General features: G+C 45.4%; 1 protein-coding gene, 1 long non-coding RNA gene and 1 other non-coding gene across 5 annotated transcripts; 1 reads left to right on the top strand and 2 right to left on the bottom strand.

Moving 5' to 3' along the window:
* Positions 1-132: 132 nt before the first annotated feature.
* On the top strand, positions 133-4,974 carry LOC122478886. 2 transcript variants are annotated; one of them, XR_006296185.1, is made up of 5 exons: positions 133-456; positions 664-746; positions 2,436-2,570; positions 3,191-3,321; positions 4,002-4,974. It is a non-coding gene; the product is annotated as an uncharacterized LOC122478886 (long non-coding RNA). The 2 variants fall into 2 exon arrangements; XR_006296184.1 differs by lacking the exon at positions 3,191-3,321.
* Positions 4,975-6,707: 1,733 nt separating this feature from the next.
* LOC122478888 (putative uncharacterized protein DANCR) lies at positions 6,708-9,670 on the bottom strand. Of its 2 annotated transcripts, none has more exons than XM_043572673.1 (3): positions 8,776-9,670; positions 8,367-8,504; positions 6,708-7,490 (listed from the first exon to the last, which is right to left on the bottom strand). In XM_043572673.1, the coding sequence occupies exons 1-3, from the start codon at positions 9,021-9,023 to the stop codon at positions 7,433-7,435; spliced, it is 444 nt and encodes a 147-aa protein (XP_043428608.1). In that variant the 5' UTR covers positions 9,024-9,670; the 3' UTR covers positions 6,708-7,432. The 2 variants fall into 2 exon arrangements, with proteins under 2 accessions (XP_043428608.1, XP_043428607.1); XM_043572672.1 differs by having other exon boundaries at positions 8,240-8,504; positions 8,776-9,667.
* On the bottom strand, positions 7,965-8,086 carry LOC122479296. The gene has a single exon (XR_006296340.1). It is a non-coding gene; the product is annotated as a small nucleolar RNA SNORA26 (small nucleolar RNA).
* Positions 9,671-18,392: the final 8,722 nt, after the last annotated feature.

Below are 18,392 nucleotides of genomic sequence, written 5' to 3' on the forward strand. Positions count from 1 at the left end.
TGGAGTTGGGGCCAGAAAAGATGCCAATGGAACGCGAGCTTTCCCATGGTTAGCCAATTGAACGCGCTCTGGGACCGCCCCCATCCGCTGATTGGCACGACGAACCTCCCAGTAGTCTTGTGTCTCGCGAGAGTCCCGGTTTTCGGCGGTGCTTTGTCAATTGGTCTGGCTCCTCCGACACTTGGAGCCTTTTGCCGGGTCGAGGCTGAGTGGGGGGCTGTCTGGTGTCGTGGGTACGGCCAGGGACCTTGACGAGGCGCAGGCTGGGAGCTGCGTCTCCTCCCACCCTGGAGCCCGAGGCCCAGGTGAGGCGCGTCCCGGGCATTGGGTTCTCGGGCTGGCCCTTTACCTGCCTTCTCCTCCGCAAGAGCGGAGATGGGCTGGCAGAGACGCTCTGCTGCCACTTGGCAGAAGGACCCCGTGGTAGGAAAGCGAGACCCGATTAAGCCCTGCCAGGTACTGACTCACTCCACCTATGTGGAAGGGTGTGCAACCTTGAAAGGAACATTTGGATTAAAAATAGTGGGTGAACTTGGGGTTCTAATGCTAACGCCCTTTTGAGTTCATGGAGTACAGTACAGTATACTATGCTTCTAGGGTTTAACCGCCTTACTTAAGTGTCCCAGCCCGTTTTTAACACGTGCTTTTTCTGCTAATTTACAGAGTTCAAGTGGAGTCACACTTAACATTTTGAACTTCGTTTCTAATGCAGACACTTAAAGCAGCTCTGTTCACCTCCCAAAAAGGTAATGCGGATTCCTCCAGTAAAGGAGCATATCAGTATTTATTGAATTCTTGTGCTTGTCAAAAACCACAACATTATCTGTGTTTTCACTGAAGGAAAAGCACTGCCAAAAAAAGCGGGGGGCCTGGGGAGATGGGGAGGCAAAGGAGGATTGGGAAGCAAATACTTCACCCTGTAGATACCGGAATTTTCACCCACCGGTGTGAAAGTTTGTAGAAAATAAGTGTTGGTGAGGATATGGAGGAACTGGAACCCTTGTGCATTGCTTGTGGGCATGCAAAAGGGTGTAGTTGCTTTGAAAAAGTTGGATGATTTCTCAAAAAATGAAACACAGAGTTGCCATATGATCCACTGAAAGCAGACACTCAGTTACTGGTACATCCATGTTCATAGTAACATTGTTTCCAATAGCCAAAGGGTAGAAACAACCCAAGTAAATGTAGAAAGGAATAGATAAACAAAATGTGGTATGTACATGCAATGGAGTATTTGTCAACCTTAAGGAGTCAGTAATACCTGCTACAACATAGGAGAACCTTGAAAACATGTTAAGTGCAGTAAGCCAGACACAAAGACAAATACTGTATGATTCCACCGATATGAGGAACTTAGTCAAATTCAGAGAGACAAAAAGTGAAACAGAGTTTACCAGGGTCCAGGGAGAGGAGAGAATGGGGAGTTACTATTTAATAGGTACAGAATTTCTGTTTGGGATGATGGAAACGTCCTGGAAATGTGATCGTTGTACAACATTATGAATGTAAGTAACGCCTCTGAATTACACACTTAAAAATGGTTTATGGCCTGTATATTTCACCATACACACACACACACACACACACACACACACACAGCAGAGCTCATCAAATACAGTCTATATTTGCAACCAATCATTGGGTAACTTTAATTCCAGCATTTGGGTTGTACAAACATAATTTGTGAAACCTTTTCAAGTTTTGATTTCAGAACTAAATGAGAGAAATTCATGTTCAAAGCTTACAAGATGCTGTTTTTCAGTGTATGTGTGTTTGTTTTAAATTCTGAATACACTAGATAGTATGTGCAGGATGAATATAGGTTACGATGTTTAAATGTTAGAATTCCTAAACACTCAACTACATACATTGTATTATACACACTGGAGACAACCAAATCTATTCTCGTTATGTATTTGGAAATAAACTATTTTGATATCTTACATTTGACCTATCAATCAACATCATTGGAAAAACCATAATTTCAGGGCACCTGGGTGACTCAGTTGGTTAAGCGTCTGACTCTTGGTTTCAGCTCAGGTCTTGATCCCATGGTCATGAGATCAAGCCCCACATCAGGCCCTGGGCTGAGTGTGGAGCCTGCTTAAGATCCTCTCTTTCCCTCTGCCCCTCTTCCCTGCTCACACTCAAAATAAATAAACTTTATTTTTTTAAGTTTATTTAATATAAAGTGTTAAAAACAAAAAAGCCCCACAATTTCAAACTGGCTCTTTCTAAACATACAGCCAAGACAAATGGCATCTTCCATACTGTTATTCGGATGGATTTTTACCTTAGAGGTTTTTTTGGGAGGCGGGGAGGCTAAATGCTCCCTGCGCATAGTTCATATATTTCAAATACCATTTTCTTAGCCATTCGACAAGTAAGAAAATGCTGATTTATTTTCTCCCCTTTTGTATATGGGAAAATACAAGGTGTTCAAGCTGAGATGGTATATATACGATGCCGAAACCTTCATCAACTCCTCCAAAGCTTGTTTGCACTCTTCTGTTTGGACTGTTTTTCCATGTGTGGCTTGTGAAATCACAGGAGGAGTGACTGTTGCCCAGGTGCGTGTTTAGCTGGCACAGCAGTACTTTCCAGGTTGCCCACTAACCTTGTGAGTACATGTGAATAGAATTATTCTTTTTTCCACCATCAAAATGAGTGACCGTTATTGAGAGCAACGAATTCATGTTAAGTTTTGTGTAAAGTTAAATAAATCTGCAAGTGAGACACTTGAGATGTTAAAAGTAGTTTATGATGAAGAAGTAATGTCGAGAGCAAGAGTTTTTGACTGGCACAAAAGGTTTAAAGAAGGCAGAGATGATATCCATGGTGATGTGAAACGTGGCTGTCCAGTTATCCACAGAACACGGGAAAACATTGAGAAGGTCAGAAATCGGGTTGGCTCAGATAGCTGAAAAGTGAAATGTAGACTAAGAAACAAACTCATGCTGAAAGAAAACTTGCACATGAGGGAAGATTCTAGGAGGATTATATCTCATTCTGTTGTGGTTCAGGACCCTGCCGAGGCCAAACGATAACAGAGCTGCACATGAACCTGACACTTGGGTACATATTCAGGGCACAATCCTACAGACAGTTCAGTTTCACTGGTCTTGGAGTAACTTGTATCTGAATCCCAAGTGAGCTGAGCTTTTTCAAACGTGTTCCGTTGGCTTTGTAGGTACATGATTTGAGCAGAGTCAAACCTGTGGAGTTGAGTGTGACAAAGGAGAGAGCGTGGAGCCTAGAGGTTTATTGGGAACCTGGCCCTCTGTTACCGCAGTACCTAAATTTCTACCTTGTCTTTTCAGGGTGAGCTCATTTGAATAATCAGTAGGTTACCTACAGTCTGGGCAGATGAACTTTCAACAGGGAGCTGGACATCAGTGTTACTCTGTATGGAAATACTTCATGTTATTTTTTTAATGTTTATTTATTTTTGAGGGAGAGAGTGTGAGCGGGGCAAAGAGACAATGGGGGGGACAGAGGATGCAAAGCGGGCTCTGCACTGATAGCAGTGAGCCCGATGCGGGACTTGAATTCACGAACCGTGAGATCATAATCTTAGCTGAGGTTGGATGCTCAACCAACTGAGCCTCCCAGGTGCCCCTTTATGGTACTATTTCAACAATGATAAGAAAAGAATGGCCATCTTTAGGCAGAAATATTCAGACTTGTAATAATGGAATTTTTGTGGTGGGAGATTGAGGTCAGATGTTGGAAACTGGAATTCAAATCTGTCAGCAAGAATGAAACAGAAGAGGCTGTAGGAATAGTGGGCAGTTTTAGTAAAAATATACTCTTCCCTTCCACTCCCCCCCACCCCGAAATCAGGACCTGATTTTGGTCAAAAGCCCACAAAACTTTCTATTCTTTATGTAATCTAAATTTTAGTTTCAAATGGATTCTTATATATAAACTGTTTGGGTCTGGAATTTGGCTTGAAGGGTAGACAAATAGAGTTCAATTTTGTTCCTAACTTCTTTCACCAGGAGAACGAGATTCCATGCTTCGAGTTTTGAAAGGCATGACTGCAATTAGCAACGTGTGAATAACAACATACACAATCTCTTCATCGACAACAAGGAACTGCATTCTGACCTTCACATTGTCTACGTGTGCTACTGAGTGTGGGGTCATATCCTAAGCTTCAGCTCTAATAAGCATTCATCACAGGGAAGGTACGATCTTGGATATTCAGTTGGCCACAAAGAGCTTTAAGTACATTTATGGTCAAGTCAAATGGTAGCTTTGCTGAAACATTAATAGAAAAGCATTGGTAATTCATGTCAGAATGAGATACAAAATAATAGGTGAAAAATGATTTCACATAAAAGAAATTTTGATAAACCTGGAAAACAATTTCAGTTATTTTTGTCCATTAACATTAGCATTTTAGTTTAAAGAGCTACTTGAATCACATGTTGTTCCTTCCCATAAGAAGAGATTTTGAGTACAACAGGATGAATTTCTCATTGAGAAACTTGCTTTTGCCCCAGTTTCCTTTCTAGTCTCCAGTAGGACACTGTCATCATTCAGTATTGGTATTGTAGCAACTTAGATGCACCAAATTGCAACATATAGGACTTAAGTCAGAGCCCCATGGCAGTGACTCTGAAAAGACTAGTTTTATTAGTTATACTATTAAGGGTTTTTTGTTGCTGTTTTAAAAGACTCCCAGAAATCCAAATTTACATTTTGTGGAACATGAGCCAAACTAATTGAGGTTGTTATGGAAAAATGGTCTCATTTTAATGGTCTATATATTACCTCTGGGACCCTGCTGGTCAAAGCTGTGTGGCCCACAAGGCAAAAATTAGAATGATGTTTTTCATATTGTCTTAGTTTTTTATTACTGACTTTGTTACAGCTTGATCTTTGGAGGTGCTTTGTACTGTGTAAATGAAATTTACTGAAAATGTACATAAATAACTGACGTCCCAATAAACCATAAATTGATTTTTTAATATTAGTGTTGATCATCTGTGTTTTATGAGGCATTTGCTAATCCTCCATACTTTAGCCACCTGCTCATGTCTCTAATGGTTTTAATCTAAATAAAGTTTAACTTCATTGCCATACCTCAAATTTTTAAAAAATCGACTAATGGATAGGTAAGATCTAACCCCCCTGACCCGCAGACCCATAACCCATAATAAAAACACAGCGTAGGAGGCAATGTGGTGAGGTTCCAGCTCCAGCTAGACTTGTGATCTGAAGCTTTCAGTCTAAAGTATTAGTTACCAGAGGCTAGCTACTGCAACCGATTACAAGCTCGGTGGCTTAGAACAACAGAAGTTTATTCTGTCAGTTTTTGAGCCCCAGAAATCAAATATATGCTCTGGGGAGGAGGGGGTCAGTTGCTTGAGTCTCCCAGTTTCTGGCGGCTGCCAGCCTTACCTAGCCTGAAGTTGTATCTACATCATCTTCAAGGCCAAAATCAAATCTTTTTTTTTTTAATTTTTTTTAAATATTTATTTTTGAGAGAGAGTGAGCAGGGAAGGGGCAGAGAGGGAGACACAGAATCCGAAGCAGGCTCCAGGCTCTGAGCTGTCAGCACAGAGCCGAGGTGGGGGTCAAACCCACAAACCGTGAGATCATGACCTGAGCCAGTCAGTTGCTTAACCAACTGAGCCACCCAGGCGTCCCTAATCTCTTTCTACTTGTCTTCACACAGCCTCCTCCTTTGAGCATGGAATCTTCTGCCTCCCTCTTACAAAGGCATTTGTGATTAGATTTAGGGCTCACAGATTATCTAGGAGAATCTTCCCATCTCCAGATTCCTAATCTAATCACATCTGCAAATCACCTTTTCCAAATACAGTAACATTTACAGGTTTGAGATTAGGACTCGATTATCTTTGGGAGTCATTCTTCAGTCCACTATCCCATAGATTTTTCTCTTCTGTAAAACACCCTATAACCTCTAGAACAGTACTGCCAATGAAACTTTCTGTAGCGATGGATATGTTCTGTATCTGTTGCTAGTACAGTAGCTTCTAGCCACTTGTGACTACTGAGCATTTGAAATGTGGCTGACACAACTGAGGAGCCACATTTTTCATTTTATTCAGTTTTGATTTAAATTTAAGTAGCCCCATGTGACTAATGGCTATCACACCGGACAGTGTCTGTAGTTCTAAATCCTGGTCTCTGTGGCACCTTAAAAAAAAAATGAGTTCCCTATTTTTCTGCACTGTTTCACTGCCTGGCTTAAGACTGCTTACATTTTTCACCCAACTACACACACACACACCCACATCATCTCCTTCAGGTTTTTTATCATCAGCACTCCCTGGCCAGCCCTGTCTGAGCTTATAAATGTCCTCCAGTCAGTGCAAACACATGCACTTGCTATCCCCCCTCCCACTTTTTCCCCTCTAGCAATTTTGGCCTTCTAACACATTTGTTGTGTAAATTACCTAAAAATCACAAGGCTGGGTTTTACAATGTAATAGGTAATATTAAAAAATGCAATTTAGATACAAAGGCTTCAACAGTGTTATGAAATAAGCATTAAGAGGGATTCCAAGGTGGGGATGCTCAGTGGGTTCAGCATCCAACTCTTGGATTTCGGCCCAGGGCTGTGGGATCAAGCCCCGCGTGGAGATCTGAGCTAAGCATGGAAAGTGCTTGAGAATCTCTCCCCATCTGCCCCTCAAAAAACAAAAACAAAAACAAAAAAAAACCCTCCAAGGTGAATATTAATTATCTTTATTTAAAATTACTGGAAAACGAGGTATTTACAGACAATCAGGGCAGGTCAGAAGGAAGAACTAGCTGATACTAGGCTCTGTTCATCTTGCTACAGTTACATTTCTCCCCATACAAAACCTTCCCCCATCACTCCAGTCCAATACTTTCGTTCTAACAATCTAGCACCGTCCTGCCCTTTAAATTCCCCCTTCATAGCCGTTCTGCTCATTCATCAAAACCACCTAACATGCTGACAGATGCTCCCTTTGTGCCAAATTGCAACTTCTGTAGGTTCAATGTAACTAAATACTATGAAGAGCTTATATTCTTAATACCTCTGTGCTCTCCCCTGACCAAACTGGCCTCATCTGTTTCAGCATTTCTACCTTTACGCTACAACATGAAATGCCAAGAGAGGGAAGTAACTTTCCAAGGGGTCACATAGCCAGAAAGTTACATGAGGATCCGTGTTCAGGGCTACACATGTGATAGGAGCTTGAGTCAGTCCCTAACCTGTGGTTGCTTCATCTGTAAAATGAGAGCACAGCGTCACCTTCACAAAGTTGTAAGAACTAAATGACAAGATGAGAAATCGAACACCTGCTGTGCTGCCCTCACTGCCAGGGCTGTCCTGCACTGGATACATGGTTGCTACAAGTGAAATAAGAATATCTGACCTCATTAGAGGCATGTGCATGTTGTAAACTGCAGAGTTGGGATAAATCAGTTAAAATACCAGCATTAGAGTATTCCAGCTTCCATGGCTTGTGCCTGTAGTTTTCAACCTACAAAAAAGAAAAATTTTCAAATGACCTTTTACATTTTAAACAGAAAGCAAATTTTGAGGTACATTCTTTTCAGTTTGTCTCAAAGGAGGCGCAGAAAAAAGCCTTGTATGCACTGTTCCAATACCTGGGTTTTTCACCTTTAAAAATAAGCTGCCCTTGGGGCACCTGGGCGGCTCAGTTGGTTAAGCATGGGGGTCAAGATTTTGGCTCAGATCATGATCTCACCATTTGTGAGCTTGAGCCCCACTTCCGGCTCTGCGCTGGCAGCGGAGAGCCTGCTTGGGATGTTCTCTCTCTCTCTCTCTCTCTCAAAATAAATAACCGTCAAAAAATAAATAAATAAATAAATAAAAGGCATCTCTGAAGGTATCGTCAAAACTAAGGTTAAGGTTAAATTTATCACTGTGCTATTATTAACGTATGAAAATATCACAAAGGTGCTGAAACTTCAAGAAAAACTTCCTCTGGTTCCGCTGTGACTCCAGACAGGATCCAGAGAGGAGTTTTACAGTCTCATCCCTGGGTTTTATGGAGACTTACTTTACCCTTCTGTGTTAGCCTCTTAAGGCACTGCGTCAACCTTAAAAGGGCACAGGAAAGGGCGGTCTGGGGTTTTACAGGCTTCTCTACGACCCCTGCTCTCTTCTCCCGACAACACCCCCTGAACCTCAGCGGTTTCCACCGCCAAGTCGGAAAACCCACCGGAAGCAGTTGTCCTGCAGGGGCTGGGGGAGCCGGGAACTTACATGCCCTCTATCCGAAGGGGCAGCCAATTGGGGGGCCTTGGAACCAAGCACGTGGGAACCCCCGGTCGCCATTGGCCACGTGCTCCGGGCCGAGCGCCTCGCTTTTCCCTCCTGGACGGGGACATACCTGAGCCTGTAAGTCAGGCCGCTGCAGCCCCGCACACGTCGGAGACCGACTCCGCAGGCCCCGGGTCGGGCTCCCGCATTCGCAGGCGGGGGCCGGGCCCCGAACCCGCCGCAAAGCAGCCGCCACTGCGGCCGCGCCCTGGGGGAGCAAAGCGCAAGATGGTTAGGGCGCCCGGGCCTGCCCGCGGGGAAGCCTCCCGGCGGCTCCGCGCTGCGTCTGTGCCTCGCGCGGCCCCGGGACGGGCTGGACCGCCCGCCCCCCGGGCCGCCGAGGGCTGCTCTACCCCTCTGTTCTGGCCGCCGGGAGCAGCGGAGCTCCGGGCGGGCAAAGCTCGAGGGGACGCGGGGCGAGCGCAGCCCCACCCGGGCCCGGAGGCCTAGCACCCTCCCCCATTCCCACCGACACTTACTGCTCAGCTCCGCGGGACTGAAGCCGACGACTCGCGTGCGGCACAGAGAACCCGGCGGTGGTGCGGCGACGAGGTCGGCGGCGCAGCGGGAGGCGGGCAGCCAATCCCCTCAAGTCTCCGGCCAGGGGGCGGGGCGGGCCCGGCCATTGGCGCCCGCGGTTCTCGGCCCGCCCCGGTCTTTCGGGCTCCTTCGGGCTCCTTCGGGCTCCTCCGGGCCCCTCCGGGCTCCTTCGGGCTCCTTCGGGCATCTCCGCGCTCCTCCGCGCTCTTCCGCGGGCGGAGGATGCGCTAGGCCTGCCGGAGCATCTTTCTCGGAAGCTCCGGAGCCCTAGCGCCTCCCCTTTACCCTGAAGGACGTGGTTCTCGCAGGCGCTGTGCCTTCCTAGGGGCCCCTCCTAGAGAGAGTTCGTGGTTACTCTAGGGCTGTGCCAGGATCCAGATTCCCTTTCGTACAACTACACCGATCCAGTATGTGTCTTGAGTCTGTCCTGCTAATCTGGAAGCTTAAAGAGAAGCCGGACCTTGTCTCTTTGACCAGGCTCACCCAGCGGCTCCTTCTAAACCTGAAAGGGCCACTGTTCCTTCATTCGTTAACCGCGTTCAAAGAGCGGACTTCAATCAGCAAGCGGTTGGGGAGCACCATAAACCTTCCCTAGGTGACAGACTCACACTTGACAAACAAGCGGAATAAAATCGGAGTATGTGCTAAAGTAACTTGTATTACAGTCCTGAGTTTACCATCCATTGTCAAATTTAGTCCTCAAAATATCTTATCAGCCCCACATTTTAAGTGGATAAACAGACACACTGAGTAACTTTCCAAGGTGACAAATTAGCTAGTAAGTGGTGGATCGGGGATTTCAACTCAAAAAGTCTGGAAGTAGAGCCCCTTAAAACACCACACTGGGGGCACCTGGGTGGCTCAGTAGGTTAGGCGTCCCACTTCGGCTCAGGTCATGATCTCGCGGTTCGTGAGTTCAAGCCCCGCGTCGGGCTCTGTGTTGATGGCTCAGGGCCTGGAGCCTGTTTCGGATTCTGTGTCTCCCTCTCTCTGACCCTCCCCGTTCATGCTCTGTCTCTCTCTGTCTCAAAAATAAATGAATGTTAAAAAACAAAAAAACACCACACTGCCTTTCCAGAGGTGTGTAAGGTGGGGCTGGAAGGGAAACGTAGCATCTACATTTGATGGGCTGATCAAGATAGGCCATCTATGTGGTTCGGGTCCAAGAGGCACGAAGAACAGCTTGTGGAAGAACAGGAAAGCACTTGACCCGTTTAAGGAGCCCAGAATGTAAATGGAACTTAAGGATGTGGGAGCAGAGCGGTCTGAGATGAGGGTGGCTCCGGGCCAGACGAAGCTTGAGGCCCTGGTGGAAGGTGTATGACATGCTAAGAACAATGGAAAGCTGTTCTAGCAGTTTTTAGGAGTGGAAATGATAGGATCTGATGGAGGGTGTGGTTTGAGAGTCAGTAAGTTGCTTTTGCCGAGAAGAAAAGGAGTAAATTTTATTAATACATCGTGGCAGCCAGCTGCTGCTTTGCAGATATTCATAAGATCAACGTAAAATGGGTTAAAGTGGCAGAGGGAACACCAGTTTTGTTCGTGCGTTTACCTTTCTTATCTCAGATTCTTCTAAACCCCTCTCTGGTTTCAAACCTGTTCTTGTTTTAGTCCTTTCGGATGTCTGAGAGGCATTAACCTTTCCTTCGATTATGTCAGTGAATGTGGACAAGTTGCATGGCAAAGAATCTTGGGACAGAGAAAGAAAATCTCAATAAAGAGACTAATGTAGGAATCCAGTGGTGATCTGGCGGGGTTGGCAGTAGTTGTGCAGAATGTCTTCCTCCCCAACCAGGTGATAAAAACTGAAAGAGGTTATGAAATCAGTACAAAGAGTGTTTAGCTTGAACTCAGGGAGCAACCCACCTCAGTCCGAAGGCTTCACACAACCCCGGCCAAATGACAACTGCAGCTCATTGGAAAAGGCGAAACCATTCATTGTGTGTAGAGGAAAAATGGCTTCTCCGCTGTGAAAAAAATTACCTCATTAAAATTAATACAGAGATGATGGAGTGAAATTAACTCATTGTATAAATTCAGGGTAATCTGTATGTGGTATTAAAAATGCTTCTAATTCGGTTTAAAGAAGATGGAACCAATTGGCTTTATTACCAGATCTGATTGAGAGAAATCTGTCCCATCTGAGAGAACTTAGCTTGACCCGGAGGACCAGGGATCCAGGTGGAAAGGCACAGGAGACCTGATGGGCTTCTGCTGTCTTCCTAGTTCCCCAAACTCCCTCCTCAACAAATAGGTCCATCTTCCCTAGACCACCCTGAAGTCCCTGCCCCTGAGCTCCAGGCTCCATTCTTGCCAGCCTGCCACAGCCTCACAAGCTGTCCATTATTTTGGGGTTTTCCCCCTTCCTGTCTCTTCTCTCGCTTCTGGCTGGCTCTTAGCTTCTCTCTGTATACATACTCTCTCTCTCTCCCAACCTGAAGAAACCTTCCCTCCCTCAAATGTCCCCCAGCCCCCCAAACCACACGCTCCTCCCCTTCCTAAGAGACCTTCAGAAAGACCACAGCAACACAGGTCTCTAGCCTTATTCGGCCTCAGCCTCATGCAGCCCTCGGGTCAGTATAGTCTGACTTTCCTCTTCCCAATTTCCCTGACACTGCTCTCCAAGGTCACCAGTGACCTCTCAGCGACCAAATCCAATGCTCCGTATCTCCTCTAGCTTCTCTGTGGCATTGGACATAGCCGACCACTCCTTCCTTGATTCCTTCTTCCCTCTGGTTTCTAAGTCTCCACTCTTCCTTGCTTCCCCTCCTACACCTTCCTCCTCCCTCTTTTGTCCTACCCTTTCCGGCGACATTCTCTCTCAACTCTCTTGCCTTTCCGCCGTTTGCTCCTGCTGACCCACCTCCCGGGAATGATAGTGATACAACTCATTAATTGAGTATCAGACACTTTATACATGCCATCTCTAATTCATAAGACAATTCTGCAAGGGAGATAATGAGAATATTATTAGTATCACTGAATGAGCTTATGAACCAGTCATAGTGTTTAGTCTTTTACATAAAAATATCATTATCATCACTTTAGAGATCATAAACTGAGACCAAGAAAGCCTGAGTGATTTTCCTAGACAGCACAACTTTGGCAGAGCTAGGATCCCCATGCCGGGCTCCCAGCCTGCCTGCTTTCCCCACCCCCCCATACAGAGGTGATCCCTCAGCCAAGACTGCTCTCCCCAGCTTCAGGTACCAAATACCCACAAGCCCTGCACACATCCTCATCCGGTGGACCCAGAGACACCACAGAGCAGCTTGTCTCAAGCAGTTCATTCTCTTCTTCCAACCCCACACTTTTGCGTCCTCTTGATGAATAACACTTCCTTAGCCCCCCGCGGTCCAGGATTCAGCCCAGATGACTTCCTCTTTCTGCCTCCTCTCCAATTCTCAGCACCCTGCTTCCTCACCTCCTTTCATTCGGTCAGTTCTCTCTATAGATCATCCCTTGAGTCTCCCCTCTTGTACCCACTCCCTGTTAAACTTTAGTTCTAGCTTACATCATCTGCTTTCTGGCCCACTGCGGCAGCCTCCATTCAGCCTCCCTCCCTCCGGTCTTCCCTCCCCCAGTATAACCCCCACACTGCTATGATCTCCATTGGAAATCCTTAAATGGCTCCACACTGCCACCAGGATCAAGACCAATGCCCTGTCTATCTTTCTACCCCCCGCCCCATCCCACACACCTGTTATGATCCAGCCATACTGAACTATCTGTATTTCCCTGAATGTTCTGTCCAGCACTGTTCCATACAACTCTCTGTGATAATGGAAATGTTCTATCACTGTGCTGTCCATTATGGCAGCCACAAGTGGCTAGTCAGTCCTTGAAATGTGACTAGTACAACAAATGATTTTAAATTTTTATTTACTTTTAACTAATTTATTTTCAAATGTTTTTGTTTATGTTTCAAGAGAGAGAGAGCATGCAGCTGTGTGAGCGGGCCAGGTGCAGAGAGAGAGGCAGTCAGAGGATGTGAATCAGGCTCTGCACTGTCAGCAGAGAGCCCAATGCGGGCCTCGAACTCACAAACCATGAGATCGTGACCTGGGCCAAAGTCAGATGCTTAACGGACCACCCAGGCGCCCCTACTTTTAACTAATATGAATTTTTTTTAACGTCTATTTATTTTTGAGAGACAGAGACAGAGAGCCCGGGGGGGGGGGGGGGAAGGGCAGAGAGAGAGGGAGACAGAACCTGAAGGCTTCAGGCTGTCAGCACAGAGCCCAATGCAAGGCTGGAGCCCACGAACCTTGAGATCGTGACCTGAGCTGAAGTCGGATGCTTAACCGACTGAGCCACCCAGGCGCCCCTGATTTAAATTTAAATAGTCATGTGTGACTGGTAGATACCATATTGCATAGCACAGCAATTTATATCTCAAAGATGTCCAGCAGCGTGGACATCACCTGAAATCTTGTCAGCAGTAAAGGCTCTCAAAAACAAACAAACAAACAAACAAAAGGATCTCACGCTTGATCCCTCATCTGCCGATTCATAATCTGCATTTCAACCAATGTAATTTATATGCACGTTGAAGTTTCAGGAAGCACTGCTCTAAGAGCTCTTGCTTCCTTGCCTTTGCACATGCCGTTTTGTCTGGACTGCCCATCACGTCTCCTCCTTTGTTCCTTAATTCCTATTTGTCCCTCAAGACTCATCATCTGCAAGCACAACCTATTTTTATTATGGTTATCTGGAGGACAGAGAGGGGTGGGGAGGAGTGAGAAGGAGAGAGAAGATGTCAATGATAAAACTACATGTGTCTTGTAAACCCAAGTATCTATGTATCTGTATCTATGCTCATATATACACATATTATATATAGTCCGTGTGTCTACATGAAAAGATGGTTACTGTTGGTAGTGTTTCTCTCAAGATGGTGGGATTTCATGTAATTTTTTTCTTTCAAATATTTCTGAGGTGCCATTCAAATTCTTTACAATGAGTATATATTATTTGTAATCAGAAAATAGAATGATAATCATGGGGTGCCTGGGTGGCTCAGCTGGTTGAGCACCTGACTCTTGGTTTTGGCTCAGGTCGTGATCTCATGGTTCTTGAGTCCGAGTCCTGGGCTCTGTGCTGCCAGAGTGAAGCCTGCTTGGGATTCTCTCTCTCTCTCTCTCTCTCTCTCTCTCTTTCTGCCCCTCCCCCACTCATTCTCCCTCTCTCTCTCTCTCCTTCTCTCTCAAAAATAAATATTAAAAAATTGTTTAAAAATAAAATAAGAATCATTTTCATTACAGAAAATAAAAGAAAGCCTATTTTGCCCTTCTGTAGATACCTGTATGAACGTGATATCAGAATACAGTACAGTGGAACCTTGAACGATGTGGGGGTTAGACGCACTGACCCCAGCATGGTCAAAAATCTGCATATAACTTTTGACTCGTCCAAAACGTAACTACTAATAGCCTACTGTTGACTGGAAGTCTTACGGATAACATAGTCAATTAACACAATCCTGTATGCTATAGGTTTAAATATACTGTATTCTTAAAATAAAGCTAGAGGAAAAATGTTACTAAGAAAATCGTGAGGAAGAGAAATACGTTAACAGTATCACACTGTATTTATTTCAAAAGTCCACACAGAGGCAGCCCTGGGCAGGCCAAACCTGTGTTGGTGAAGGGACACCTGTATAGTGCTTTTCCAAAGGACAGCTGACACCTTCCACAGGTAGAGACGCTCATTTGATTAATGGCTGGGAGCAGCAGGGCAACCGCTCACTGAAATCAGATGAAGAAAACATCATGGTCTGCCTTGCGACGCATTTGCTGTTCTCTCTCATGTCTACCCTTGTGCCCCAATAGACATGATCCTAACAGGGTAGAGACAATCACTGCATCCCCTGCCTGGGTTCCTCTCTATGGCTGCAGCCTCAAAGCGGGGTCAAGTGTCCCGAGATGGTCACCTAGACTCATTACAGGTATCTGCAGAGGCATTTGGGCACCTTGGGTGGCATCTTAGCTGGCCCGAAGCATCATGGATTTGCTCTATTAAGAACCGGTGTTTGGGGCGCCTGGGTGGCGCAGTCGGTTGGGCGTCTGACTTCAGCCAGGTCACGATCTCGCGGTCCGGGAGTTCGAGCCCCGCGTCAGGCTCTGGGCTGATGGCTCAGAGCCTGGAGCCTGTTTCCGATTCTGTGTCTCCCTCTCTCTCTGCCCCTCCCCCGTTCATGCTCTGTCTCTCTCTGTCCCAAAAATAAATAAACGTAGAAAAAAAATTAAAAAAAAAAAAAAAAGAACCGGTGTTTTTGTATATTGCATTCCATTCTTTTCTAAGTTTTGGCGATGTTTTCTTCACTGGAAACAGTGTGACAGTTACCTATAGAGGTTATTTTAAATTCGTGGCAAAATGTGTTTGCTGAGCGGTGGGAGGCAATTTCTGCAAGGCTTAGTGGGATCAGCTGTGGAAATCAATGGGGTCCAGTTATAGAGTAGGGCCACAAAAAGCCATCAGCGCAAACAGAGGAGGCAACATAGCCTGGGGCCAAAACATTCTGCACAGCAATTAATCTGCAAAGTCAGAGAATATTGTGAAATTTGATTAAGCAGCAAGATGAAGGTGGCATTTTTTAGACTAGAGAGCTAGCTATTTAAGGTATGATGCAAACATTCATTCAATTCTAAAGACAGATGAGAAGAAAATTTATAGTCTTTATTTTGGAGCAAAGGTGTGTCATCTAAGCGAATGACACCATTTAAAGTCAGCCTTTTTAACGTGTACGATCATATCTATAAGTCTATACCCATTTATCAATTTCCCTGCTGTCAGCACCCATCTGGCCATATCGTGGTGGCTCCAGAGATATAATATGACTTGCGTACCAGATGGAGCCAGACTTTAGGAGGCCTGACAATGAGACAATTTGAGTGGTCCTTCTCATGGAAAAGAAGGCAAAAACACCCTACTCTTATGCATTGAACAAAAATACTCAAACATGGGAACACATTGTAGGGCCCCTCCCAAGCCTGGAACCTAAACTTTAGCAGCTTCGTTCTAAACCGGCCTGTGTTGCTCGGACGCGTGAGAAAAGGTAAGCTTTGGCTCTCCTTCAACAACATCCCTAGCACGGCACAGCTAGGGAGAAAATTCCGTGTTCGTACCGCAAGGCCTTCTTGCTGGATCATCAGAATAATGGCCAGCTTTTATTGCATACTTATTATTATGTGTCGGGCACTGTTCTAGGTTTTTGACACACGTTGTCTCCTTGAATCCTCACGCTAGCACTGAGAAATAGATAATGTGATGGTTTCATTTCATACATGTAGAAACTGCGACCCAGACAGGTGATCACTTGCCCCAGAAGATGAACCAACTGTGTGTTGAAACGCAAGTAGAGGCGGGAACTGGTTTCTAGCTTTGGAATTTCTGCTGCAGCGGTCTCTCTGCCTGACTCCAGAACTGGTGGGAGAGAGCACACTGGGTCACCACGCTGAGATTGACCACGTGACCCTGGCTCTAGGAAGAATTTGGGAAGAACGGGCAGGTCTCCAAGTGACCAGATAGGTCACTAGAAGGTGGACCCAGTTACCGGAACTGGGCAGAAGGTCTCAGCCAAGTTTGGAGGGCAGGTGTGGAGAAGCTTGGTTTTGAGCTCCAGGAATCTCTCCTACACAAAATGAGATTGGTTTTAGAGACTTCGAAAAGATGAGTCAACCTGCAGAAAGGTTCCCTGACAGCCACAACCTCAAGCATAAAAATGGTCAACTGCCTATACTCTCTGAACAGCCACCAAGCCCTCTGGATAAAAAAGCTGCTGGGAATGACTGGGGAACAGTCTGACACTGCTTTTCTCTGCCGTTTGGGATGGAACATACCTCACACGCTTGTCTTGCATGCACACGTGCGGACACACACACACACACACACACACACACACAATTACTCTCAGACCATCTCTGTAAGGCATGCTTTTGGTTTCCCAATGTAGGAAAGTCCTAATAATATATCGAAAGCCCTCTGAGTCTTGCTCTCTCTCCATTCTTTTTTTTTTATGCTTATTTATTTTTGAGAGAGAGAGGGAGAGGGACAGAGTGAGGGAGGGGCAGAGAGAGAGACACACACACAGAATCTTGAAGCAGGCTCCAGGCTCTGAGCTGTCAGCACAGAGTCTGACGTGGGGCTCGAACTCAGGAACCTCGAGATCACGACCTGAGCTGAAGTCAGATGCTTAACCAACTGCGCCACCCAGGTGCCCCTACATTCGTGACATTTGTGGTAAACCCCAGCTCTGTACACAGGTGATAAATGTCAGAAGGGAGCCAGACATCCATATATAAAGGAAGAAGGCAGTAGTACAAGTTAAAAAGTGAAATGGTGTCAACCAAGTACTTGAAAACAACTTGTAGTTATTTGTAATATTTTTTGTATTTGTTTTTGTATTTGCTTATTTGTAATTGATTTTTCTTTCTTTCTTGTTTATACCCCCATGTTAGTCCAAAGAGGACATGGCTGTAGTTTACAAGAATACATTGCAATGAGATTTAAAAAGGAAAAAAAAAAAAGTGAGGAAATTGGAGTGCGGGGTCTAGCACACAAAATATACCCATGAGGCTCTGTACACTTTGCTGGAAGAAGGCCAAAAATTTTGCTCTGCACTGCCTGGCAGTTGATGCAAAAATCAGAAAATAGAAACCATTCACTCAAGAGAAACACAAATATTCCTGAAACAATTTCCTCCACGGCTCTTCATAAAGAGGGCACTGGAACCAGCCTCCTCAGTATCAATAACCTGAAAAGAATGTTTATGATCTCTCAAACTTACACATGTCCAAGATTTTTGGCATCCAGGTAGAGTATTTCCTAGTCGATGGTTTTTTCCAAAGCCTAATTAACACGTGGCAAGAGGGTTATCAGTCAGGCCAGATGACATTGGAGAAGAATCTGGGATTTTGATGACGAAGCACATAGGCCACCCTCCCCTGGCACACTGAAATCAGGGGCTGAAGACACATGGTATGCTCCCATACGAAAGATATGATAATCTGGGTGAATTCCCTGGTCAAAAGCCAGCCTTAAGTTATATATATATACATATATAATTTTATATAATATTAAGTTATATATGCGTGTGTGTGTGTATACAGTGGCAGGCAGATCTTTGAGGCACGTAAATGTCTCTAGTAAGATTGTAAGAGTAAAATTCAGTTCTGAAGCAATCGATCACCCCAGGAAGTCTTACACAATAAAATGTGGAGCCCAACCAATTAGACACAAATTGATTTTTTATTTTTTATTTTTTTTTTCAACGTTTATTTATTTTGGGGACAGAGAGAGACAGAGCATGAACGGGCGAGGGGCAGAGAGAGAGGGAGACACAGAATCGGAAACAGGCTCCAGGCTCCGGGCCATCAGCCCAGAGCCCGACGCGGGGCTCGAACTCACGGACCGCGAGATCGTGACCTGGCTGAAGCCGGACGCTTAACCGACTGCGCCACCCAGGCGCCCCACAAATTGATTTTCATGTGAAATTAACTCGTTGCTTAAAGTATCAACTGAATAGTTAACAATAATTTCATCCTCTTAGAACTTC

Source organism: Prionailurus bengalensis, chromosome B1, assembly GCF_016509475.1.
Source record: "Prionailurus bengalensis isolate Pbe53 chromosome B1, Fcat_Pben_1.1_paternal_pri, whole genome shotgun sequence".
In the NCBI taxonomy this organism is placed as follows: Eukaryota; Metazoa; Chordata; class Mammalia; order Carnivora; family Felidae; genus Prionailurus; species Prionailurus bengalensis.

Excerpts from the sequence above, each read along its gene's own strand:
- LOC122478888 (XM_043572672.1), bottom strand. The coding sequence starts at position 9,023 with ATGCCCGAAGGAGCCCGAAGGAGCCCGGAGGGGCCCGGAGGAGCCCGA. Across the intron at positions 8,505-8,775 it reads CAGTCCCGCGGAGCTGAGCA|GGCGCGGCCGCAGTGGCGGC; the intron begins GTAAGTGTCGGT and ends TTGCTCCCCCAG. Across the intron at positions 7,491-8,239 it reads CCCCTTCGGATAGAGGGCAT|GTTGAAAACTACAGGCACAA; the intron begins GTAAGTTCCCGG and ends TCTTTTTTGTAG.